At 36.2% G+C, this 24,809-nt stretch overlaps 4 protein-coding genes across 7 annotated transcripts; 2 read left to right on the top strand and 2 right to left on the bottom strand.

The window, feature by feature from the left end:
* Positions 1–1,419: 1,419 nt before the first annotated feature.
* Positions 1,420–3,072, top strand: LOC117929836 (UDP-glycosyltransferase 90A1-like). Its single transcript, XM_034850259.1, has one exon. The coding sequence runs from the start codon at positions 1,500–1,502 to the stop codon at positions 2,916–2,918; it is 1,419 nt and encodes a 472-aa protein (XP_034706150.1). The 5' UTR covers positions 1,420–1,499; the 3' UTR covers positions 2,919–3,072.
* Positions 3,073–10,338: 7,266 nt separating this feature from the next.
* Positions 10,339–14,459, bottom strand: LOC117931389 (protein DSS1 HOMOLOG ON CHROMOSOME V-like). 4 transcript variants are annotated; one of them, XM_034852364.1, is made up of 3 exons: positions 14,355–14,459; positions 14,103–14,211; positions 10,339–10,767 (listed from the first exon to the last, which is right to left on the bottom strand). In XM_034852364.1, exons 2-3 carry the CDS (start codon positions 14,191–14,193, stop codon positions 10,637–10,639), a joined length of 222 nt encoding a protein of 73 aa, XP_034708255.1. In that variant the 5' UTR covers positions 14,194–14,211; positions 14,355–14,459; the 3' UTR covers positions 10,339–10,636. The 4 variants fall into 4 exon arrangements, with proteins under 4 accessions (XP_034708255.1, XP_034708254.1, XP_034708256.1 ...); XM_034852363.1 differs by having other exon boundaries at positions 14,103–14,225; positions 14,355–14,456; XM_034852365.1 differs by having other exon boundaries at positions 14,103–14,225; positions 14,337–14,418.
* A 1,938-nt stretch (positions 14,460–16,397) lies between these two features.
* On the top strand, positions 16,398–19,497 carry LOC117930069 (nodulation receptor kinase-like). The gene is made up of 8 exons (XM_034850515.1): positions 16,398–17,159; positions 17,266–17,349; positions 17,441–17,551; positions 17,655–17,768; positions 18,109–18,327; positions 18,408–18,523; positions 18,782–19,042; positions 19,136–19,497. Exons 1-8 carry the CDS (start codon positions 16,493–16,495, stop codon positions 19,430–19,432), a joined length of 1,869 nt encoding a protein of 622 aa, XP_034706406.1. The 5' UTR covers positions 16,398–16,492; the 3' UTR covers positions 19,433–19,497.
* An 828-nt stretch (positions 19,498–20,325) lies between these two features.
* Positions 20,326–24,492, bottom strand: LOC117931058 (aldehyde dehydrogenase family 2 member B7, mitochondrial-like). Its single transcript, XM_034851913.1, has 11 exons — positions 24,277–24,492; positions 23,694–23,831; positions 23,440–23,582; positions 23,160–23,313; positions 22,852–23,081; positions 22,292–22,381; positions 21,530–21,703; positions 21,284–21,421; positions 20,975–21,112; positions 20,832–20,893; positions 20,326–20,739 (listed from the first exon to the last, which is right to left on the bottom strand). The coding sequence occupies exons 1-11, from the start codon at positions 24,341–24,343 to the stop codon at positions 20,466–20,468; spliced, it is 1,608 nt and encodes a 535-aa protein (XP_034707804.1). The 5' UTR covers positions 24,344–24,492; the 3' UTR covers positions 20,326–20,465.
* Between the last annotated feature and the right edge of the window lie 317 nt (positions 24,493–24,809).

Genomic DNA, 24,809 nt, shown 5'->3' with positions numbered 1-24,809 from the left:
TGGCACAATAAGGCATGACACCGATTGGCTTACAGACTTATGGGTCATATCGGACCATATTTATTTGGTTTGCTTGGATTGACTCAATCCAATACGATTTTTAAGTGGGCATGTTGGTCGGATGTCCATTTGACACCTTTGAATCCTATTGCTTTGCTATTCTACTTAGATAGAAAATAGAAATGAATTGTATTCTTAGTAAAAAAAAAAAAAAAGACTCAGGCATAAACTTCCCGAAAAAAAAAAAAAGGTTTTTCTTTTTTCAACTAAAATTTAAAATAAAAAGAAATAAGATGTTAATATTGTGACATATACCGACATCACAATTCGACCATCATTTGATCAATAAATTGTGACTTAATAGCTTTTCTAATTTCAAAAACAAATTCAACTCTCAGGAACAAGCATAAGTTGATGAACTCATTAGACAAGTTGAGAATTCAAACAACCACCTAAGATTCAGACTATCTACGAATCAGTTTAAAAATATCACGTTGATATTACTTTTCCTTCATTTTCATAACTATGACTCTTATTAGGTTCGATCTATAATGAAGCAACTCAAGATTAAACTAAGACAAATCTATAATTGATGCCTGAAGAGTGTATATATACGGAAATGAATACGATTATGTCCAAAAGATATTCTATTGTTTCTTCCTCTACCCATTCCCTCCTTTTTATGTCACTTGCCCTGAAACCGCACTGGCTCCACTTAAAAGTTAAAACGTCCTCCGGACAATTTCGTTTTGGATCTAGTTGGGTTCAAAAATTAAGTTTTGATTCATATAAATTCACAATTTAAGCCTAAGACCTAGAGAAAGTGTGAAATTTGAGAAAAATGATATGAATTTTTTATCTTTCCAAAAATGACCTATGAAAAAAGAAACAAAGTAAAAAAAACAATAATTTAAATTTTATTAATTTTGTAAACCTCAATAAAATTTAATTTAATTTAATGATTGAAAAAAAATACACTCTTTCAAAAAAATAAAAATAAATTATTAATATTATTATTTAAAAATCAAACATCTTGAAAATATATATATATATATATATATATATTTAAAATTATGTATGTAAAAAATAACTAAAAATATGTCAAAATTATTTTTTAAAAATGATATATTTTTAGAATATATTTTTTTAAAAAAAATAGTTTTCTAAAAATAATAAATTTTCAGAATAATTATTAAGAAAAATTTAAAATTAAAAAATTTGTCATAGAAAATACTCAAAAGGTATATCATTGTCTTCACATTTTATTTTATATCGTGTAAAATTTATTTTAATCAATTATACAACTTTTATGGGGTAAAATTACTAAAATGTGTGGTGCAAAACACAATTGTCTCTTTCCTAAACCGCCTACCCTGACACCCACATCCCTCCTCTTCAAAACTTTATCTCCTTTTGTTAAGTGGTGCAAAATAACTCGCACGAAAAGATCAGAGCAGCTAGCTGAAGAAGAAGGAGAAGAAGGTCATCAACTCATCATCATGGACTATTCTTCATCCACTTCTTATCGTCCTCATATGATACTGTTTCCCTTCATGTCCAAAGGCCACACCATCCCCATGCTCCACCTCGCTTCCCTCCTCCTCCACCGCCGCATCCCTGTCACCTTCTTCACCACTCCAGCAAACCGTCCCTTCATCTCTCAGTATCTCGCTGGCTCCGAAGCCTCCATCGTTGAACTTCCCTTCCCGGAACAAGTTGCAGGAGTGCCCACCGGCGTGGAGAGCACCGATAAGCTGCCGTCAATGTCCCTCTTTCTCCCATTTGCTCAAGCCACAAAGCTTCTCCAACCCCACTTCGAACGTGAGCTGGAGAATCTCCAACCAGTCACCTGCATGATATCGGATGGATTCCTTTGGTGGACTCAGTATTCCGCTTCGAAATTCGGTATTCCGCGGTTGGTGTTCTATGGTTTTAGCAGCTACGCCATGACTCTGTCCAGATGTGTGTCCGTGAATGGTCTCCTCATCGGACCTGAATCAGATGACGAGCCATTCTCCGTGCCCGAATTTCCATGGATCAGGCTCACCAAAAACGACTTCGAGCCATCTTTCGGAGAGACAAGTGGTGCGCAAACCGACTTCTTGATGGAAACGGCTAAATCAACATCGGAAAGCAGTGGTCTGGTCATCAACAGCTTCTGTGAGATTGATTCTGTATTCTTGGATTACTGGAATCGGAAGTTCAAAGATCCAAAAGGCTGGTGCATTGGACCACTGTGCTTGGTTGAGCCACCCAGGGTCGAACTCCAACCCCATGAAAAGCCCGCATGGGTGGAGTGGCTAGACTTAAAGCTAGCCCAGGGAAACCCAGTTCTGTATGTGGCATTCGGGTCCCAAGCAGACATCTCAGCAGAACAACTCCAAGAGATAGCAACCGGGTTGGAAGAATCAAAGGCAAACTTTATATGGGTAAAGAGACAAAAAGAGTCCGAGATCGGAGATGGATTTGAAGAGAGAGTGAAGGACAGAGGAATCGTAGTGAAAGAGTGGGTCGACCAGAGGCAGATTCTGAGTCACAGATCGGTACAAGGGTTTCTGAGTCACTGCGGGTGGAACTCGGTGCTGGAGAGCATATGCGCGGCAGTTCCGATACTGGCATGGCCGATGATGGCGGAGCAGCACCTGAACGCGAGGAATGTGGTGGAGGAGATGAAGGTGGGTCTGAGAGTAGAAACCACAGATGGGTCGGTGAGAGGGTTTGTGAAGAAAGAAGGGTTAGAGAAAATGGTCAAAGAGTTGATGGAAGGAGATATGGGAAAACAAGTGAGGAAGAAGGTGAAGGAGGTTGCAGAGGCGGCGAAGACAGCCATGGAAGAGGGCGGGTCGTCGTGGCAAACGCTAAACCTTCTTATCGGTGAGACGTGCAAGAAAACCAGTGTTGGAAACGACGTCGTTTGAATATCTCGCATCTACTTGTTCAGGCATCGTTGGTTTTCACCGTTTTGGTCTTCCTTCTTGTGAGGGTTGTGACCGGTTTGTTTCATTGCGCATGCTGGTATTTGATATCAAGATAAATATCTCATAAATTCATAAAATGTCTATGCTTCAATTTTATGAAAATATTAAAATATAAAAAAAATGAAATAAAATATTTCTCTAATAATTTTATATGAAACATTGATAATTATATATTCAATTGATTTATTTTAAATTAATATAAATATGATATAAAAATATAAGATAATAAAACTTGTATGTTGATATTGATATTTATATGATCATATATAGGTAATGAATAAGCTATTTAATTTTTTTTTATCCCATATTCAAAATTCTATATTATATTTTTAGAAGGAAATGATCAAATATCTTGTATTTTCTTTTATGATATTAATATCCTTACATTACGAGTATTTAAATTAAAGTATTGAACATAATACAAATATTTGGAAAATGTTAAGATATCATAATAGTATATATATATATATATATATAAAAAGAAGATTTATAAAAAAGAAAAAAGAAAAAAGATTTAAGTGGTTAAATAAGGTTATAAATGAATGATACCAAGGTACAAGTAAGGTTTGAAATGTTAAAATATAAACGATTTAAATTACAAGTAAATTTTGAAATGTTGGGATATTTTCAAAGAGATTAAACCTTGAATCTGTGATGAATGACCTTTGCCATTGAACCAAATTATCACTTATGGATAACATTCATATGTAATTATATATATATATATATATATATATATATATAATATATATATATATATATATATATATATATATATATATATATATATATATATATATTATAATTTTTTTATATAAATTAATTAAAATCAAAATATAAATTTAAAAATAAAATTATCAATATTTTTAAATAAAAAATATTTATTTAAATATCATCTCTATCATTTTTTCCTTTCATATATTCAAACTAAACATATTATTATTTTAATATTTATGTGTTATTAAATTCAAATATTATATATATATAAATGTATTACTATTTTTCTAATTTTTTTTTATTTTTATAATATCTATGATTTTTTTTTATTAATTTTTATCCTACTAATATTTTTTGTCAATATTTTTATATATATATTTATAAAACTTAATTATCAATATATACATAAAAATCGATGTTTTTATCTTACAAGGAATAAATAACGAGGATGACAACAATAGCACCAAAACAATACTGTGCGTGCAATTATTAGAATTCGATTTTGGCCTCGGTATAAGAAAACAAAAGAAGATAGATAATGGGGGGGGACCTTTTGGAAAACTTCAACCAACTTTGTCATTCAACCATTCCAACATAGTGGACGAAAATAGGGATAATTGTCTTTTGTGATAAGATGAGCTTCAAAATTAACAAAATACTTATATCATGCAGATTTAAGCTCAAATCCAAATAAAGTGTAAAAATTACATTACCCTTTTATCATTCAAATTCAGTGAATCTCTTCTTCATTTTGTTTTTTTTTTTTTGAGATATTGGTAATCTTTTCTTTGTTTGAATCTATTGTTTTTTTTTCTTTCTTTTTCTTCTCCACCCATCCGGGCTCGTCGATTAAAATATGAGACATGGCCATGGTCAACCTGTTTCGATGCCTTCATTTGCACTCTGTTTTCTTACTGTTTTTCCCCTGTTTCTAATGCCTATCTATGTGGAGTTGGGCACTACAAAATATGGAGCATCAAGGAGGCGTAGGCAATCATAGGACGCGAAGATTCATAGAATTTGTTTTGTGGAAAGGCTCTCAACTGTCTTGATGCTGGGATTGGGATTAACTTCCATAATAATCCATCTTATGAAGTGGGTATTCAGATGAAAGCAGAAAATGTATAAGGCCCATTCCAAACTGTAACGATGATCAGCCTAACAACCCTGGCAGTCCATCTTCGACATCTCTGTTTGGGGCAGCAGGCGTCACCAGTCCATCATCTAGGCCTCTGACATTTAGTGTTTCTTTGGACTTGAGGCCAAACGTAGCTGTAGCAGCCAATGCAAATGCAACCCAGATTGCTCCCCAGAGCCAGTCTCATGTACTATATATTCCTGGCTTGGCAAGAAATATGCATCATTTTCCTTGGAGTGGAGCTTCCAATTCAAGAGCTGGCAGTTCATCACGTTCGTTTAACTTTTCTAAGGAGAGGAGCTGCTCCAGAGTCTATGGATGCCCTACCAACATGCAAATTTAAGTTAAAGAAAAATAGAGATGTTGATGATCAGAAAGTAAACTCAGGAGCTCCCAAATTGAGGACACAACCCAGCTGCAGGCTGGGAGTTTGCCTTTGTTACAGTTCCGGGCTCTAGTGAAACTACAGTTGCAGAGAGTACATAAGCTGGTGGGATGGACAAGTTGGCACTGGACAACCTACATGATGATGAGATTGCAGGAAGAACAAGTCAGAACATGACTCATTATATGGGGTGACTTGACCCTAATCCTTTCGGGTTCAGCAGCGGCAGCGGTGGCGGCTCAGAAACAGAAAAGCTTTGTTGCAGAGAGTTGCAACTGGCATCGTTAATGTGGTTGATCACTTCGCTTTCTTGGTTAACATTGCTCGGGTGAATGAACCGCCAGTCAGAAATTCACAGGAGGCTTTCATGATGGAGACGAGTGCAGCTAGAATGGTTCAAGCAGCTGACTCACTACTGAAGTTGGTGTCAGAGCTGAAGCAGACTGCAATCTTTTCAGGATTTGCATCTCTTAATGACCATGTAGATCAAAGAGAGGCACCTGAAGTCGTTTCCATTTCTGCGTGTTTAAGAATTCAAAATGATGGGGTCTTTTCTTTCAAGAGCTCTCATGCTGACTTTTGTTTATGATTATCCTGCATGTGAATGCTCCAAAACTGTGGACAAGAATAAGCCAGTAGCAAGCCAATATCAAGTAAACTGGAAGCAGAAAACGCAAATGCAAATGCATATGCAAATTCTCCTCAGAAAGTGACTGTCATTGAGGAAGCAATACCACAGGTGTCTCATCTGTTCAGCAATCTGTGTCTGCAAGTTCAGTTCCCGTGGCTCCAAGCACCACAAGTGGCCTTAATATGGTGGAAATACTGGTTCAGGGCCCTGCTCGGGCACGTGCTACTGCAACTCCCCAGTTATCTGTTGGAACTCAAAGGCTTGAAGAGTTGGCTATCAAAAAAATCTAGGCAATTAATTCCCATGACACCATCCATGCCTAAAACCCTGGTGCTAAGTCCTTCAGGGAAGCTCCATGTTCTGACGCCACCCCGAGAGAGGAATGGTATCTCACCAGCTGCAAAGGATAGCTTGAGCCCTACAATGGGCAGCAGACTAGCAAATAATCCCCCTTGCTGTCACTCCACCAACTGCTGGATTTGCTTCTTTGAGGAGTCCAAGGAACAATCCAACCCTTAATATTGCGAGCAAGCACCCATTTTCCATGCCCAGATGTCAACCCAATGGCGCTGAACCCAAAGCTTTCTGACAGGAGAACCTAGTAGTCTGGGCACGACCTCTGTTGAGGTGTTAGAAAAGGCTTGGAACGCAAAGAAAACCCATTCACTTGGTCCAAGGAATATTGCATCCAGATGTGGTTGAACCTTGCCCGCCACCTGGAAGTGGAAGAACTCACTCGCCTGCAAACAAGTGCCAATCCCCTTACTGCAAAACCAACATTTTGATCCTAGTAACTTGCAGTTACAGCAATTTAGATTGGGAAGTTTGGTTGCAAGCAATGAATATGGAAGATTGGCGTCAATACCAAGACATGCAACAAGGAATCCGATTGCTGTTCAGGCCCTTCCTGCCCAGGATCAGTTACCAAGTTTGGTCTAGCATACAGATTGATGCCCACTAGAGCCGCTTACACTGGTTCTCAAGCTACCTCTTTCATGGCACTCAGTGTGGAAGGGTTTGATGCGGTTAATGGAGTCACAGAAGGAGATCTTCAGTTTTCAAGGTCCTTTATGGGTTCATTTCCGGTCTCTGGTCAATTAGTCCAATGTGTGGGTAGCCTTCGAACCTGAGAACAAATCAAGCCATGAAATGAGCCACGGAACACTATCCACCCAGTGATTCATGTCCAATCCGTGCAACGTCAGCAAAGAAGTGATGACAATCAGGTCATGGGTTCAGTACCTAACAGGCAATCACCACATGCAATGGTAGCTCTGCATGATAGTCCAAGTGTCAAGATCACCACCATCAGTGCTAATTCATGCTCCAATCAACACCCCCACTCAAGCATTTTTGCATGGCCACCTTGAGTCACTTGTCATTTTTCTCATCCTCCGTTTTTTTTTTTAAATAATTTCTCTAAATCTCATTTTGTAAATATCCTTCTCTAATTATGATTTTTCTAATAATCCCAATTTTCTCATCTTTCATCCTTAGAATTTTTAGGATCGCCCAAGAATCTCATTTTCAATAAAATTGATTGCCACTTTCTTTCTGGCAAGCCATTTTCACTCCTCCTCTATTTTAAAAAAATGTTTTGAAATAAGCATGAATTACATTCCGTAATTCCGAATAATGGAATTTATGGAATTAATTCATGCAAAATAAAACGGGCTTTGGTGGGGGCCCTACATCAAAGAATCTTCTTTAAAATAAAAATCAATTTGAATGAATTGTGACATGTGATGACTTTTGTACTTGATTTAGTGACATGTGAGCTATGTTTATACTCTTAATCGTACACTAACCCCTCTCTTGATAGTGCATGATGGTTCGTTGCCCAGGTACGCACTCAATCTTACTCTGGTTAGTCTATATGCATTTTTTTTATTCCCATATGTGCATGATCGATTTGAGTATTCATTGATTTTCTCATTGATTGTCATGTCAGCTTCATTTTATTAGTAGAGACCCGACTTTAAGGACTTAGAGGGGTGCTACGGTCTTTACCGTACCTTCCCGATAAGTAACCTGACCCCCGAACCCGATCCGATTTTTTGTAGACCGCCTTTTTCAAAATAAGGAGTCACACTTAGGGTTTTTCTTTCTTATTTTGTTTACCCTTTAAAAATAAAACAAAAATAAGTGGCGACTCCAAGTCATTTTCAAATAATCAATAAAAATCAATTTTTCAAATAAAAATCGAGCTCGCCATCGAGTGGGAAACGTATGAGCACGAAATGCGGGGTCCACAATATACTTTAGTTATTTAATTATTTTTCATGTAAAAGATGGTCACACACAAAAAAAAAACACATAATTGACCAATTCCTTTATTTAAATTTAAACATACTATATATATATTTTTATTAAAATAATTAATGAAAAAAATAAAAATGGATAATCAATAAATGAAATTTAATTCTTTTTATTATTTTCATATTAAAAATTAGCATTAAACAAGGTTTTCAATTTTTATTTTTAAAAATAGTTTTTATTTTTTAATTAAACGTTTTTTTTCAAAAATAAAAAATAAAAAGATAAAAATCATATTACCATATTTTTTTAAAAATAGTTTTTGAACATAGTTTTTTTATTTATAATTTAAAATAGAAAATAATATTGATTTTCAATTATTTATATAAAAAAAAATAAAAAAAAACACATGGAAAAAAGAAAAAAGAAAAAAGAAAAAGATTAATTTGTTTTTTTTAAATCCAACTAAAATTTAAAATATATATACATGATGCTAATATAATGATATTTATGGTGAGGTCATGATTCGACCATCATTAATTTTTTTATTTGATCAATAAATCATGACTTAATAACTTTTGCAATTTCATAAAGGAATTCAACCTTAAGAACAGAAGGCACAAGTTGATGAACTTATCACACAGTTCGAGAACACATGAAACACGATTAAACCGCATGGTCCTTCCGTCAATTCTTGTGTCGATTACCCTGACACCCCACTTCCCTCCACTTTAAAACTTATCACCTTTTGGCTTTTTGTTAAGTGGTGCAAAATAACTCGTACAAGAACATCTCATCGACATCAAATAAATGATGATATGAGAAAATGGTAAGGAAGAGTATCAATCTATCGATATATGGAATGACCTGATGAGGATGAGAGTGTGGGGGAGGAAAGAGATCAGAGCAGCTAGCTGAAGGAGGTCATCAACTCATCATCATGGACCCTATGCTTATGTGTGCCTGTAGCATGATATCTTGAAGGCAATGTGACAAGCCAGGGAGATTAAAGGGCAAGGAGCATCTCAATGCAAAAGAATGAGTGCTATTGGTGCTCAAGTGGTGGAATATTTTTATAAATTTTCCATATTTAAGATCATTGTAGGCAATATTTACATGGAGGGAAACGATGAACCCTTTAGACAAAGCAAAAACTTTCTTTGCATGCCTGGGAGGGAAGGAATCAATAAGGTTGACTAACATTAGAATACAATGCAAAGAGGAAGCATAACACACACGCATGTGCCACTAATACATGTATAGGTGTCTTGAATGACACATGTAGACTCGACATGGTAGGACACTTGGCGCTAATACCTAGAGGCATAAAGATGTGGCACCTTGGTATTATGGAAAACTCAAGCAAGGGTTTACAACACATCTCGAATGATGTTGCAAACTTGCAAGGCATTTGACATAAGACACATGATGTACCGATGCGTTTGCATAACACATGACAAGAGTAAAAGCAAAAGCAAAAGCAAATCTTTGTAATAATGAAACTAATAACATCCAACAAGGAATAATCCAATAGGACCTAATAATGAAAACTTATAACATGCAGTGGTGCAACAAGATCTAGAAATGTGACATAAGAGAATGGGATGTTGAGATGTCGAGGGATGGTACAAGTGACATACGCAAGATAGATGATAAGCATTGACGGGCTAATTCCTAGAATATAACTATAAATGAAATGCCCGTATAAAATTTGCCTGACTAGGCCGCCTCCGTATGAACTTCACAATAAAAGTGAAGGGAGGTTGATTACGAGTTATAATACAAGGCTTGCTCACAAAAGGTCTTAGCCATTTCCTTGCAATTGATTCCGAGTTATAATACAAGGTTGGGTTTTTTCCCTTGTAAAGAGTTGGTAAGCCTTGTCTGCTGCTCACAAGGGTTGAAAAGGTCTGGTTTAGAGGGCTTCAAAGCCCTGTACAATACAAAAAAATTGGAAGGTAAATTTCATGATTATGACAGCCAGCACACTTAATTCCTTCACTGCTATTGCCTTCGGTCAGACGAGAAATATTCATAACTAACCACAAAAGCTACCAGTACTCGTAATGCGCCTCATCAAAATACGTGAGTTGGACAGAAGTCAAAAGAATGGAATGAGTGCAACTGCAGGTTTCCTAATAAATCCCTATGGAAACACTTTAAATATCCTCCAAATTTTTTTTTTTTATCATACAAGCAATTCAAAGAACAGAAAAATAAAAACCATCCCAAATGAAATTGTAAAACCATGGTTTGCAACCACTCCTCTTAAAAAAATTTGACTTTGCAATACTTGAAAACAACAAAAACTTCCTTCATCCAGAAAATATAAGTAGAGAAAGGAAAAACATCCATCCAACTTTAAGTTGCATGCCAACAACTAAACTCCATCACTAAGGGTTTCTGAGAAAGTAGTTAGATAGTTCCCACTGCATGAAGAGCAAATACTAGGGTATTGATACACTGTTACCCATATATTGTTCATCAATTGCCATAGCAAGAAGGAAAACTTCATCAGAACACATAAGAACTTAACTCTTCTCAGCATTATTCTCCAATTCCTTCCTCAACTGAAGGGAAAAGTCATCATTCACATCATCATCATCCCAATCATCTTCCCACTGTTGTGTTGTATCTTTTCCTTCTTCTTTGTCGTCCCACTCTGCAGTTGTCAGTAACAAAAAGCAACCAAATCAAGATGAAGGCATACGTGAGTCTTCCTCATTTAATTTGACACTGGAATCAGGTAAACACAAAACCGTTCTTGTTTATGTCAAATGTGCTCGTGCCAATTTGACAATAGGTATTGCAATAACATGACCAAAGAAATTCTTAAAACAAAAAGGGTAAAAAATAAATCCAATATAAGACAGCACTTTCGGAAATCATTCTGATGAATTCAAGTCATTTAGTTTTCTCTCATACTCCTATTGACAGTGACTTTGATAGTTAAGACACAAAACTTAAGGGTCTCTTTGGGAACTGTTCTTAAATAGGGTCTTTTGTTTTTTAGAACAAAAAACAATTTTATAACTTAAAAAATATGTCTAACGAATCTTTGAGTAAAAATAGCTTTAGGGAATTTGTTCTAAGAACAAGTTATTTTTTAGAACAAGTTTGAGTCGAAAAGTGTTTTTTATAGAGTATTCTAAGAAACAACTAAAAATATGAAAAATACTTTAAAAACTTTATAAGTGCATATTAAGAATGAGTTGAGAACATTGTTTTCCATGTTTAAGTTTCAAAAATTGTTTCCATATTTAAGTTTCCAAACAAAATTTTATTCTTGAAAACAATTAGTAACTTATTTTAAGAATTGTTCTTCAAAACTGTTTTTGAAAACATTACCAAACAAATCCTAAATATGTACATACTTACCTACAAATATTTCTGGGTGGGTTGTGTGATTGATAACTTCCCTCACCACCCGTCTGGCAGAAGGAAAATTTTCCCCAACCTTTTAGGGAATGGATGGCAGTGCCTGGACACATTACAGAGTTGGTTGACAAAAAAAAGGTTGGGGCCAACTGGGTAATTCCATGTACAGTGTTTTGCTTTGTTGTAGAAACAATCACCCAGTACCATTAAGTGTGCGCAGTGTTAGATTTGTCATTAGGTAGGGTCGTTGTGCTCCTCTATTTTCATGTTCTAACACAGGACAAAGTAGTGGTGGCAACTGGCAAGTTGTCTAGAAGAAAGGGGACATTATTTTTCATGCAACACTGTTTCCAGTAACAATGACAAGAACAAGCTGTTTGGCACAGCTTCCCAAACCACTGAACCCACGTCAACTGTTTGCAAAGAAGTGAGCAGCAACATAATGTGTTACTCCTAGTCCCCCCCCCTCCAACCCTGATGAAGCAGTGCCCTCTGGCAATGAACAGTGTCCCACGTTTCAGCCTCCCTATTATTTAAGTAATAAAAGGGCAAACCCATCTCCTGGGGTTATTTATATGTATGTGTGTGCATGTAATGAGTTACTACTGCTTATACAAAGAACCTGTCTTGCTCCAATTTGGTTTAGAAAGCCGACTTCACATTCAAATCGACCAAGCACAGGCAAAACACTAAAACCCAATAATGATCCAAACTGGGAACTGAGACAGGTTTAAATCCCCTTCACCAGCCCTATCCTGATTTACAGAGGACACCATATCTGTTCTGATGATGGATTGGATGGCTTACACAATTGCCACATCCTATTGCCACCCCTTCTCTTAACCTCAAGCTAATCAGATAGGTACCATAGCACTAACAAACTCCCACTGTGTTTAGAATTGATTCATCATCCTCATCAAACAAGAAAGAATGCCCCAGCTTACCCTATTTTGGTATAAATCCAAAGAAAAACTGTCTAGATAGTAAAATTTATCCAATTTAATAAATACTAGCCCACATCATTTCCTCTTCCACAAGGTTTTTCCAATCCATTGCGGGCACATTAGCTGACATACCAAAAATAAGATTCCATCAACTTGACAACAGCATCACTAATGTTTTCCCTCATGCCTCCATCCTCAACTACTTTGCTAAAGAAGCCAACTAATCCTAGCACTTTTCATCATACAATGAAAGAACACAGCACATTTCTCTCCCTCTATGATTATTATCCTCAAGTTTTATCTTCAAACTGGTAATCTAAGCCTAGCTGACTTCCAGCATGTGTCTCCTTTCCTATGAAGCCGAAACTTCCAATTCATCTCTTAGATTCAAGATACATTTATATTGTAAAAGTCATTCACAATTACCACTCTTCCCTAACCTTAATTACCTACTTGACGATTTATAACATGTTAAGAGATGTAGCTAGGCTTACCCAAAAAACAAAACTAGATTCTGACAATTACTAGATTGCCTAGAAAATATAGATCTTCAAAAAATATACATTTTGATCCAAAACAGCCGAACTCTCTGCGAAGCGGTTCTCTAAAAGAAGCAAAACATCATCAATGTCCCACATTGAAATAACGGAAACTGCCACCAAAGGAGTAGATGGAAGAAACCATCCACCCTAAAGAATGACTTGGGCCCAAGTGAAACAATTCCCATGCAAAAGGCAAGTGAATATAGGAATTGTTGTCAACAAACTTCAAAAAGAGTCCCATTGTTCAATTTATCAGGTCCTATTGAATATTAACCATGGAAATACACCAAACTAAAGTCATCTTTAGTAGACCACCAAAATAGCATAATCATGTTGCATGTCCAAACTAAAGTCATCTTTAGTAGACCACCAAAATAGCATAATCATGTTGCATGTCCAAATTCAATAGAAAAATTGTCTTACGTCAAACCCTACACAATGTGTAAAAGTAAGTAGCATCAATGTTCTCCAATTCACCAAACACTGAATAAAGCAAAACAATAAAATCCAGTCCTGATCACTATCTTATATCATGTGATGGTCACATCTCAAGGGTTTCTGATGCATAAAAACACTCTTAATCTTTGCACGAATCAAAGGAGAATTACTCACAAGACTTCCATAAATCAGGCCAAACTTTAATTCTTTAATATATTTACAACCTCAATCCACTCAGCTCAAGAAAATAGCCTACAAAATAGTGTTTAAATCTATAGCACATAGATCCATCGGATTCCACCAGTACTCATAATTCAAAATCCTCTCCTCTCTTAAAGCTCAAGCCCTACATAGAAACTCCTTCACCCACTAGACTCCCCATTAAAGAATATTTAACAAGATATCATTATCTTATTCCTCAATCAAATGAAGCCACAAAAATCAACTAGCTCTCTCAAAACTCTATAATCACTCAACAACTGATTCTTTCACTGTCAAATAATGAACACACAAGTAATTTTAGAGATACAAATCACAGTGAAGAGGGTTCCTCATGCATGTATTCTTTGAAAGCATAAACCACCTTCATTTCTTTACAATGAAAAATGAACAAAATACACCAAGGAAAATCAATCATTGATGAAAAAATAAAGGCCAAAATTTGCAAGATTAAACACAACAATGAGCAAAATTACCTTCATTGATCTCAAATTCCTCAAATTCGTCATCATCCTCAAACAAATCAACCTTCGGATCTTCATTCGCTACCTTGGGCTCCTTCTCCATTCTTCAATCTGACAGCTCCTGCAATCACCACCCTATTACAACCTATCAGCCTCAAAATCAAAAACTCACTTAAACCCCAAAAACCCTAGATCGCATTCTCCATTTCTCACAAAACCCAAACCCTAAAACACAAAAGCACATACATATAGGGAGAGGCTTACGATTCAGAGAGAGAGAAGTGTGCTTCAGGTTTCGTGTTTTGCAAACCTACTGATATTCGATGGCCCCGGCCCCCGATCATATGGCATCGGGAAGCTTAAGACTAAAGTCACCCGCGGGTATACGGTGGACCCTATGGATGACAAACACGCGGATGGTTGAAAGAGTGCGTGTCCACGTGCGAGAAAAAACATTTTTTAAAAACATTTTTCAAAAGACAGTTTTTAAAAACACTTGTTAATTTTTTTGATTAGTTAAATTTAGTTTGTGAGAATATAAAAAACCTTTTTTTCAACTTATTTTCTAAAAATCAAAGCTTTCAATATGTTGTCCATCTTACAAAGTAAAAATAACCAAAGACAACTCAAATTTGTTTTTAAAAAACAATATGTTTTCAAAACAAATTCTTAAAAAATTGTTTTTATTAAAAATTTATCAAATGTATTTTCTAAATTAGAAAACATTTTTCAAGACTAATTTCCAAATGAAACGTATTTATGGGAAAAGTGTGTTTTGGTACATAAATTTAAAAGATAAACAAAAAAATAAAAACCCAAATTTATGAAATCCAAATTTAATACATTTACTAATTTTTGTACACTTACTACATTCAATCATTTTATTATAACATTTAATCAAATATATACTATCTTTTATTATTCAAGCACAACATTTAATGATAGAATACATAAAATTTAAATAGTTTTTTTTTTTCAAATATCCATATCAAGACACACTTTCCCCCTTGTTTATTTCATTTGTTCTTTTTATATTTGGGTTTAATCTCTTTACTGGTTGGGTTAGGTTTGCATCCAACCCAAACCCAATTTAAATTAATAAACACTCAACTCAACTTCTAACTCAAGGTATTCAATCTAAGTTTAATATATCCTTACTTTTTTAAGTTCGGGTTAACTTGGGGTGTAACTCTAATTTAGCAGGTTGTTCATGTTGAATAAGCTAAATTTGAGTTGAATTGGTTAAACCCGTATGCAATGATTTTTTTTATTTTTTTATTTTTTTAACTTTATCCTTTATACATTTATACCAAAATTCAAATAATAAATAACACACCATTTCGAAGTAATAACAAACAAAAAATAGAAAATAACATTTTATTTATTAAAACTATTTAAAAACATGCAATTTGAATATTATTATAGATAATAATATAAAATATTAAATCGGATTTGAGTTACCCAACTTGAATTGAGTACAAGTTGAGAAAACTAAACTCGAGCCCAACCCAAGTATTAAATATGTTTGTCCAATCCTTTCCATAAAGCAGGCTCGATTCAAATTGTTTCTAGCCAACTCATCCAAATTGCATCCGGATTTAGGTTTTTTTAATCCTACTATTATTTGCCTACATATGGACACATAGAAACTTCATTTGGAAAGATACCAAGGATCTTTGTGAAATATGCTAAATGGCAAGTAAAGACAAACCAAAAGAAAGATGATACAATATGACAAATGTTCAGTGAGGCCATTGTCAAACAGATTTAACCCTTAACTTCTACTGTATTCCCAAATGTGATTTGTGAGATGTATACTGGTGACAGCTAAAAAGCATGGCCATGTACAAGATCACCAAACAAAATTCATTCAGTCTACACTGTCAAATAGGATCATTTACTTTTCCAGGAAAAAAATTCACCCTGATTGGAGCTGTCATTGTCTAGGATGTACTGAGACTGTCTTAACTGGTAGTGGTCTGTTTGTATCATGCCTCAGAGAATTATGTGCAAGGTAGAAAGCATATAATAAGCTAAAAGTTACATTATTTTTGTAAGAAAACATACTTTTTCTGTTGTTTTTTCGATCTTTCAGAGGCCGGCGATGATATTTTAAGAACAGAAAGTAAGGTGGCATATGCAGATTGTAAAATCTCTAGGACGATGCCACCGATCCTTTTCCAATCTATTGATATTAAACAATGGAGAGAACCCCACATCTTGGACCTGCAAAGATCAAATATCACTGCTACTTCCAACCATTTGCTTTTCATAGAGTTGCTACAAATAACCCCAGTTCATATTGCAAGTTGCAACTTGTTAAGAAGTTCTACCTTCCTTAAGGAACCAAAACCTCCTGTTCTATGGCCTCTTTAGTGTCTACTCAGTAAGGGTTTGACATCATGGATGAATCCATCTTGCATACTCATAAATGGCAGAGGACTAAGTGTCTGAAATTGCTCTTTGTTGTATATATTTTTATTGTGATCGGTGCTGTAAATTTTGCAGTTTGTCATCCTTCTGCAAGTGACTGCATACTTGATTTTCAGTCTTTGTCATCCTCATCTTCAAGCTGTGAAGAGGGTGATTGGGGAAGTTTTCTAAACAAGGGCTGCTGTGGAGCAGCTTTTGGTGGATATCTCTATTCACTGGGGAAGCATGCAAATGAAACAGGGAAAGTATACTTGAATTCCACTGAACAGAGGAATTGCTTGACTTCAATGAAACGTTTTGAGGCAGATGCTGTCAGTTGTGGAATTGAGAAGCTAACAAGTGGTACTGGGGGCTGTTCTGACTTCTCTGTCTTTGATGTCACTGAAAAGTTGGGAGATGAATTTAGGAGTTTGGAGGAAAATTGCAAATTTGTGAGTCCTGATGGAGAATGGGATCAATCATGTAGTTCTTGTGTGACGAGTTGGGAAGACATAAGAGGAATGCACTCCACTTTGAAGGATGAAACTGATGTTTGTAGGTTTGCAGTGCTGGTATCACTAATAAGCAGCAGAACTGAAGATGAGTCATGGTTTGGAAAAATTTACACATGCCTCAGGGAGCAGGACATTGACAAAGGTATGTAGCTTGAAAGTATATAGGGTACTGGCTTTCTTGAGCTTAATCAAGTTCAAGTTTACTTCTTCTAACACCATCTATGTACTATTACTTGATAACAATCTAGGTCATTTCCATTTTCAATCAAATACGCGGTCCTCTGGACAGGATGAAACATCAAGGAGTCATACAAAGTTTAAAATTAGCACAGGTGAGTCTGCATCCACCATCATATCATCACATCATATCTTAGATGGTTTGTTCCTTTCAATTAACTATGGAGAATTTTTACATGGGTACAGGTTTATGGTTTCTGATAGGAGGTCTCATAGCGATGGCTTTGATAATAGCCATTGGTATATGGTTCTTGTTAAGAAGATGGTGTAAATCATATGCTATACCAAAGAGAGCAGGTACAGCATTACATAATTTCATATTCAATATCACAAACCAAAAGTTCCCATACAAATAGCTTATGATATATGTATATATTGATTCTGTTTATTCATTTGACAGCATTAAAAGCCGTGGCACCAGAGGGGCCTGGTTGTATGAAAATCTCAATCAAGGAGGTCTACTCTGCCACAAACAATCTAAATGAAAAGAACATTATTGGTGAAGGAACAGCAGGTGAGAACCCAAGTGAAAGAGACATGGAACTTGGTCTACCAAGCCACACTAAAGAGAAACATCTTCCTTTTTGTTGCCCACTTTCCTGTAATACCGCTTTTCGCCATTTTCTTTGACACTTTTTCTAATATCCTTTCATGGTATTTGAAACAACAACATCAAGGAATGTATCTATGTTGTCTAGAATGGGTCTTTGAGAAGTACTAAGAATGAAATTATGATAAAAGTCACAATAGATTTGTGTCTGTGTATGCATGTTTTTTAAGTTTGCAAGTGTGTGACCAACATGATCATAACATATGGTTTTCAACTTTGACATCTCGTTTGGATGTTATATCAGGAAAGGTATACAGAGGCATACTACAAAACAATCAACATGTTGCAGTCAAGCACATCATCAATGACAATCATATGGAGACCTTTGTCAGGGAGATCACAAGCTTATCACACATCAAACATCCAAATCTTGTGGCCTTACTGGGTTATTGTGAAGTAGAAGATGAGTGCTTCCTTGTTTATGAACTATGTCCCAATGGAAACCTCTCAGAGTGGCTTTTTGGTATCCCTTTTTCTTATTATGAAGTTATTCTCTCTGTTTGATACCTTCATTGCCAGTAAATATAAGTTGATGCATGACAGGGAAGGATAAAGTCCTGTCTTGGATTCAAAGGCTTGAGATTGCAATTGACAGTGCTCAAGGTCTTCTTTTCCTCCACACATATCCAGCAGGATGCATCGTTCACCGTGATATCAAGGTCCTTCCCATTAGTATAGTTTGCAATGCCTGTTGATAGTTTTTTGTTCACATCTCTGCTAATACTATAGGTTGGATGGATCTAAACTATTACAGAATCCAAAAAAACTCCAAACTATAAAACAATTTTGTGCCTTATACTTGACTAAGTTTTCTCTAGACGCTATTCTTATGTTTCCCAATTAGCAGTAATATGATATATGACACAAAAAGGGAAAGACTCCAGTCCACTGATGAAAATGGCTTTTAATTCCTGCAGCCAACAAACATTCTTCTTGGAGCAAACTTTGAAGCCAAGCTGTCTGACTTTGGATTGTCCAAGGTTATTGACCAAGGTGAATCCCATGTTAGCTCAGAAGTCAGAGGAACTTTTGGCTATATGGATCCTGAGTACCAATCCAACCACCATGTCAACCCATCTGGTGATGTATACAGCTTTGGGATAGTGCTTCTTCAAATCCTCTCAGGGAAGAAAGTTATAAATCTGAATCTGAAGAAACCAATGTCTTTAGATAAAATGGTAAAAAAAATCACTTCCTGCATTTGTATTCCTATTCTAAATTCTCTTGACCTATGAACTGCAATTTTATTCTTTTATATTTCTGCTTTCCAGGCCAAAATCCTTACAAAAGATGGAAGCATAACAGAATTTGTAGATCCTAAACTTGATGGGGAGTACTCAGCAGAAGCTTTTGACCTCATACTTAAGCTTGCTCTCTCATGCACATCGCTTAAGCAACAACGGCCATCTATGGAACAAGTTGTTCTGAGGTTAGAAAAGGCCCTTGACATCTCAACTATGGCAAAGGCTTGTACACCTCAACTGACACCAAATCGTCTATCATCTGGAGAAAAGAAATTTCTCGACGAGATTCATTGTTACAATAATATCTTGTTTGACAGTACATGAACATTAGAATACCAAAGCATATTTGTACCTAGTTTCATAATCAGAAGCTGATTTAGAATTTAATGATCCAGTAGTTGTGTAATGAATCATAAATCCATGGAATGGTGATATCCATGGAACAACATTCTGGTAGAGAATTACTAGACATTCAAAATGGCATTCCCTGAATGCCATGAATCATTTGACACTACTAAACAGCTTTTCCTTTCCAATTCCAGACATGGAAAATTGACTCCCTGAGATTATCTAGGTAAACTCTTTATTCAAATTCCTGTTATCAGTGTACTTAATCATCTATCTGCACATCCCAACTTGACTAAAAGAACATATCTATATACCTATCTCTACCTAGAACAATCTCACCGTTCAATGCTACCTTCTATATTTCTTCTAGGAAACAAGGAATGCCTCTCTTTATGATGAAAGCAGAAGGCAGAAGAGTTAGGATCCTGTGACCACACCAGATACTGGCATTCTCCATACATCCATCTGAGTCCCATATCTTTGTTCTTTTGAAGAAAATTAGCCCAAGATCTTAATGATTTGATCCAAGAATATATTTTGTTGGTTTCTTTATAGCCTCTAATTTACATGTCTAATTTCCACTTGCTTTGCTCAAGTTTCAATATTAGATGTCATAATGATCCCTTTGGACCTTGAAAAGGAGGAAGGAAAGAAAAATTCTGAAAATAGCTTCAGAAGAGAATCCATCTTTAAGCAAGCATTTTTCCTTCCTCCCTCTGGATTTTTTGGAGATGCAAATGGGAGCCTGTATCACTTTAGATTTGATCTTTCAAAAAGTTATTGTCAACGATAAATGACTAAACTAAAATATCCCTTTTCCAACCCTTTCTTTGCTTCAAACTTGGGGCTTTTTCTTGCATCTCAAAGGATGGAAAGGCAAGTAACTTATTTCATGATGGTGGGCTAATTCCAATACTAGGAGACTAGTAATCTCTGTTCTTAAACTCAATGATAGGTTCTGTTTACTGCTCATAATTGAAAATGGTACATGAAAACTACAGCTAGAAACTTATAACCAAGCCGGATTTTTCAAAGGCGTAACAACAGCCTTAACTTGCATGTAGTTACTAAGGCCATAAATTCCCTTTTCTCTGCCATGCCCACTCATCTTCCTCCCACCAAAAGGAATTGCAGCATCAAAGACAAAAAAGCAGTTAATCCATACTGTCCCAACTCTCAAAGCTCGAGTCAAAGTATTGGCAGTGTCTAGATTCTGAGTGAAAATTCCAGCAGCCAGCCCATAGTGAGTAGCGTTTGCCCTTCGGATCACCTCATCAAGATCCCTGTTATTGGTAAAAGCATAAAAGCAGGTAAAAGGAGGGAAAATCTTTTGAGAATAACAAAACCAAGATGATTAAGAAGATGCATAGCTCACTTGAATTTCAAGATGGACTGCACTGGGCCAAAGATCTCTTCTTTTGCTATCAACATATTATCCTGATTGGCATAAGGATTAAAATCATGTTAAAATTTCTTCCTTCTTGAATACTAATGTTAAGAGAGTTATAGTACTCATACATGGACATTTGAGAAGACAGTGGGTTGAATATAGTAGCCTTTGGAGCTGAATTTTTCACCTCCAGCTTCAAGAGTTGCACCAGCTTCAATACCAGATTTTATGTAACCAAGGATCTTGTTGAATTGCTGAGAATCAATCTGAAATATTTAAAAGGACCAAAACAAGGTATCACTTTCTCAGCCTTGATTTACTTGTAGCATGTTTCCAATCAATAAGCCAATTAGAAAAAATTTTAAAAATGAATCTCCTCTAACTGAATCATTTCTTGTGTTTGAGCCGCCCTTGGAAAAAAAAAGGGTTGGGATTACCTGAGGTCCTTGTTCAACCCCCTTCTTGAAAGGATCACCAACTACACGTTTCAGAGCACGTGCCTTTGCTTTCTCTATAAACTCATCATATATGCTTTCGTGTACAAATGTGCGTGACCCAGAACAGCAAGACTGTCCCTGCAGATGAGAATCATCACATGTCCTTTAGTATCAAAATCATGTTCAAGAAAAAATGTCAAAACAATTTCAGCTTGTTACTCAGAAACATATTTGATAGAACAAAACCTGATTATAGAACAGAGCAGTGTGTGAAAGCTCAACAGCCTTATCAACATCAGCATCCTCACACACAATGAAGGGAGATTTTCCTCCAAGTTCTAAAGTCACTGGCTTAAGATTGCTCTTTGCAGCCATTCCAAGTACAATCTTACCAGTGCCAGTTGACCCTGTGAAAGCAAGCTGCAAGGGAATAAATGGTTTTAGGTCAAAACCGATGACAAACTACTTCCAGACCTACATATATTGCTATTTATATTGTGGCAAGCTGAACCTAGCATTTCAGGCTTATCGGATATAATTTCTAATCCTGCATTGAACTACACATGGAAGGACATCAAATAGTGATGACCCAAGACAATGATCACAGAAACCTGTCCCCAATTATCTGTGTCTAGATATTCTAGTGGAATATACAAGAAATGAGCTTATAGGCCTCACTGCATATTTGCAGCAATCCTTTCACTTATTTTTCCTTTGGTCTCCACCAAACCGGGGAATAAAATATACATAACAGGTATTAAAGCCCTGAGCAGGCCTCCTGGGAACATCATTGAGGCCATTCCACTATCCCTCCAATATTCAAAATGAAGATTGCCCATCTCCTTGGATATCATTTTCAGTTAGTCCCTTCTGAAAGCACTGATTTGTGATCATCAGTGACGAAGAAAAGATATTGGAGGGACAAAGAGATCCATGTTATAATCCTTTATATTAATCCAGAGATCTTTGTCCCAGATTCAGAAACAAAATCTGAAGCATGCAAGGTACCTTGTCCACATCCATATGACTAGAAAGAGCAGCCCCAGCTGTAGGACCAAATCCGGAAACCACATTTAAAACACCAGGAGGGAGTCCAGCCTGTCAAAGTTAAAACAATTGAGATTGAAAATCATCCCAAGGAAAAGAATACTTGCTCAATTTAAAGGAACCCATGGTGTTTACATCTTTGTTCACATGTAATTCACTTCTTTAAGCATGTAGAATTCACCTGAATTCATTTTGGAATCTGTACAAGAAGATAGATATTATTTGTATGTGTTAAAATCTTGAGTCCAAGACTGCAAAGGCCCTTTAAACATAAGGAATTAGTGGAATGTGTGCTTAAATCACACCAGGTTCTTTAAGGATTTCTATGTCTAGGTTGCCTCTACATACTCCTATTTTTGGACGGAGTACAATAAAACTCAGGGAGAGGAATTATTCAAATGTTTCTTGTCCTGGTTAGATATGATAGGAGGTGAATTATTGTCGACTTTAATACAAGACAAATGAAATTCGCGAGCTTTACCTCATAGAGAGAGAGAGAGAGAGAGAGAAAGAGAGGCTACCTCATATAATAGCTTGGACGCATAGAGGGCAGATAATGGTGTCTGCTCTGCAGTCTTTAATACAATAGTGTTACCACATGCTAATGCGGGCCCAACCTTCCAACCGTACAATAATAGAGGAAAGTTCCAAGGAATAATCTGCCCTGCAACACCAATGGGTTCATGTAGGGTTTGGACATGGTGCAGCCCATCAGCAGGAACTGTGAGACCATGAATCTTATCTGCCCAGCCTGAAGAATATAGAGAGTGTGAGGTATTTGAAGGCCAAGCAACAGGTGCATATCAACTATTTTTTTCACTTCCCTTACCAGCATAATATCGAAATACGCGAATCACCATTGGTATTTCAACATTTGCAGCTTGTTCATAAGGCTTTCCATTATCCCATGATTCAAGGGCTGCAATTTCACTACAGTGCTTTTCAAGCAAATCAGCAAAGCGGAAAAGTATGCATGATCTTTCCTGGCCATATTTAGCAACAAAGAGTGAGGCAAGATATTTACATATCGGAAATCCCCAGAAAACAACAACAATTCTAGAATTTGAACTAATGAAAAAAAAGGGAAATAAAGAAGGGCATGTATTTACATAAGGGGTCATCTTTGGCCATGGTCCCTCATCAAATGCTTTGCGAGCAGCAGAGACTGCCCTGTTTATATCTTCAGCCTCACCTTCAGCAACATGAGCAATCACATCCCCTGTTCTTGGATCAAAAGTTGGAAAGGTTTTCCCTAATGTGACAGAATGCAATGCCTTATTAAGGTGATCGAAGTTGAACGGTATATAGTCAAATATACAGCAAGCGAAAAGGCTAACACACTAGCCAGGAATCAAACACCCACCTGATGCCGCATCAACGAATCTTCCATTGATGAGGAGCTGAGTATAATCTATTTGAACTGGTGGAGTTATCGGTTCCTCCTCAGTTGCAACAGCTGTGCTAAACCGGCTACTGCCTCTACCCCATCTAGAATACCGACCTGAAAATTTGTTTTCCAGTCACTAAACTGAAATTCACGAAGGCCCACTCTTCCCCCACCCAAATTCTTATATCAACCACATGGAAGTATGGAAGAATTCAAGGGAAGGGAGTGTAGCAGGTAGGGAAGAGAAAGGACAAATAATTTTCCACTCAAGGCAAAGGCCATGGAGAGAAATTCACTACCCTAAAGTCCAGAAACCATTAGAACTCCAAATCAAGAAAAAAAAACCCATAGCTTTTCCATATAAGGCCTGTGGCTTCAAGAACTCCTTAAAAGATTAAACAAAAACAAAACACTTGGTATTTTTCCTTCGAAACAGAGCTTCAGCTAAATAGTTACATAAACTCAAGTTATACAACCATGATGAGCAAAAGAACTACATGATCAGAAACATAGAAATATGCATGTGGACTGAGAAAAACAAAGAGCATCATGGGCGTACCAAAAGAACGTAAAGAAGCAGCAGTGGAAGAAGCAGAGAGCAGAGAAAATATCCTGGGAGCAGCCATGGCTAGTGAATACTGGCTCCTGAAGGTTGTCAATCATACAAATCTTAGTATTTTCGTGTCTTCCAAGAAAGTCCTAAGTTCACCACAGTGTTGCAACTTGCAATAACTTCTGAGTGACTCCACCAAGGATGGTGTCTTATGTTTGGACATGAAACCAAAGGTGGAAAAATGGAGGCTTATTTTACTGTATTCTCTTAGCAATCTTGCCTAAATTGCATGAAGCAACCCTCCTTTTTTTGTGCAACCAAATAAGGTAAGAAGTGTAGTAAAAAAATGTGTCAAAATATAACATACTTTTTCTATTCGTCCAATTAGAAGTGATTTTGAAATAATTAAAAACACTTATTACTATTTAGAAGTTCTTTAGTACGATTGACATCTCTTTAAAAGTCACTATTTAAGCATATGACATATTACCAAAAAATACTCTTTTTTTTTTTTGTTTATTTTCAAATATTTTTAAGAA

Source organism: Vitis riparia, chromosome 14 (genome assembly GCF_004353265.1).
Source record: "Vitis riparia cultivar Riparia Gloire de Montpellier isolate 1030 chromosome 14, EGFV_Vit.rip_1.0, whole genome shotgun sequence".
Classification (NCBI taxonomy): domain Eukaryota; kingdom Viridiplantae; phylum Streptophyta; class Magnoliopsida; order Vitales; family Vitaceae; genus Vitis; species Vitis riparia.
Note: the sequence above shows the minus strand (reverse complement) of the source record. Positions and strands in the feature narration are given on the sequence as shown.